We start from the raw sequence: 2152 nt of genomic DNA, 5'->3' as shown, positions 1-2152 counted from the left end.
ATGGGTGTGGATGGTATATGGGTAGGTATGAATGTATATATATGGGTGGTAGATAAGGGTGTGGATGGTATATGGGTAGGTATGAGAGGATATATATGGGTGGTAGATATGAATGTGGATGGTATATGGGTAGGTATGAGTGGATATATATGGGTGGTAGATATGGGTGTGGATGGTATATGGGTAGATATGAGTGGTTATATATGGGTGGTTGATGAGTGTGGATGGTATATGTGTAGGTATGAGTGGATATATATGGGTGGTAGATATGGGTGTGGATGGTATATGGGTAGATATGAGTGGTGATATATGGGTGGTAGATATGAGTGTGGATGGTATATGGATAGGTATGAGTGGATATATATGGGTGGTGGATATGGGTGTGGATGGTATATGGGTAGGTATGAGTGTATATATATGGGTGGTAGATATGGGTAAAGACGGTATATGGGTAGATATGAGCGTAGGTATATGATTGGTAGATATGGATTTGGATGGTATATAGATATATATGATTGGTAGATATTGGCACCGATGACATATGGGTAGACATGAGTGTATATATAAGGGTGGTAGATATGGGTATGGATGCTTCATAAGTAGATATGAGTGCAAATATATGACTGGTAGATATGGGTGTGATGTCATAAATACTTGTCATTCTATGTTTTATATTCGAACTGTTCGTTACTTACCATCAAGAGTCGCAAAGGAGTTTCACAGACACACAGGAAATCAAGCCTGCACAGAACATCGCCTACTAGGAGATGCTGCAAACACGTACAATACAACATGTATACAGTCTGTCGCAAATACACCGGATGTCGTATAAACACCACATGTCGCAAATACCTACAATTCCACATTGAAAATGTCATATATACACCCCATGTCGCAAATACATACAATTCTACGTTGAAGTCAAAGATCGTATCGTCTGTGACTATACACATCAGATGTCGCAAATACATACAATTCTACGTTGAAGTCAAAGATCGCGGTATCGTCTGTGACTACCACTGCTGGGCTGCGGTGTTTGGTGGCCCCATCACTGTACATTACGACAATGTATAAACGACGACCTGTGGTATGTCGCAAATACACAATGTGTTTATCATTAGAAGAGACGAGGATACAATGGTTGGAGGTGCACATATATGAGACAAGCAAAGATATGTCGCAAATACAAAAGGTGCTCGATCTGTGAGACGGAAAAGTGCCCCGATCTGTGCGTACACACTCGACAAGCTATATCATATGTCGCAAATTAACATGGTATCGTAAATGAAGGGGAGCATACACTGCAGATGTGTGTACACGCGTGAATAAGTACACTTCACGACCTGAACCATGTCGTAAATGTAAAGAGTAGTCCCGTTTACACAAGGACAGACAAATTAGATTGGTCAGTGATGCTGTGCAGCAACTGGCAGGGAAAGCGCACAGTGGGATGAAGTATAACACAAGATGTCGCATATTCAGAACGTGTCGCATATTCAGAACGTGTCGCATATTAAAGTGTCAAATATTAAGAATATGTGCCACATATCACGAATGTCTCATCCTAAAAGTGTTTAGCATATCAAGAAATGTTTTAGGGTTTACGCATATTCAAAAAGTGTCGCATATTAAGAATATGTTGTATAGTGTGAATGTGTCGCATATTAAGAATGTGTTGTATAGTGCGAATGTGTCGCATATTAAGAATGTGTTGTATATTAAGAATGTGTCGCATATTAAGAATGTGTTGTATATCAAGTATGTGTCGCATATTAAGAATGTGTCTCACGCTGGTAGAGGGGCGATATACCTACAGAAGCGCAGACATCACCCAAGAAACAGAACCGTACATTGAAAACACACACGTAGGGTTTGAGGGTTTTTTTTAGAGACACAACGGTTGGTGTGTGACAGAGAAATACTTACGGAAGAGGTTTTAGGGTTTTAGGGTTTTGGGGACACAACGGTTGGTATGTGCCAGAGGAATACTTACGGAAGAGGATGTCTCGGCGGGCAATGCTTCCCAAGTTCATACACCGATCGACTGTGGAACAGAGACGAAGCAGAAAGTGTCAGACGACATGGTTACTGTGCATATAAATAGCACTATATATGTTTTAACTTGTCTTGTGTGTGTATGTATCTGGGTTAT

The 2152-nt window shown here is 40.5% G+C and overlaps 1 protein-coding gene across 1 annotated transcript in view; it reads right to left on the bottom strand.

The window, feature by feature from the left end:
- SARC_03308 (hypothetical protein) overlaps positions 1-2152 on the bottom strand; it is a gene marked incomplete at its 3' end in the record, with an annotated part of 5915 nt that overhangs the window by 2261 nt on the left and 1502 nt on the right. The window contains exons 2-3 of the mRNA XM_014302902.1: positions 1994-2044; positions 974-1082 (exon numbers count right to left, since the gene is read on the bottom strand). Of these exons, the coding sequence (XP_014158377.1) occupies positions 974-1082; positions 1994-2044 (160 nt within the window). The remainder of the gene's footprint in view (positions 1-973; positions 1083-1993; positions 2045-2152) is intronic.

The sequence above is a fragment of the Sphaeroforma arctica genome (genome assembly GCF_001186125.1).
Source record: "Sphaeroforma arctica JP610 unplaced genomic scaffold supercont1.166, whole genome shotgun sequence".
Taxonomy (NCBI): domain Eukaryota; class Ichthyosporea; order Ichthyophonida; genus Sphaeroforma; species Sphaeroforma arctica.
This window is presented reverse-complemented; position numbering and strand designations above follow the sequence as displayed.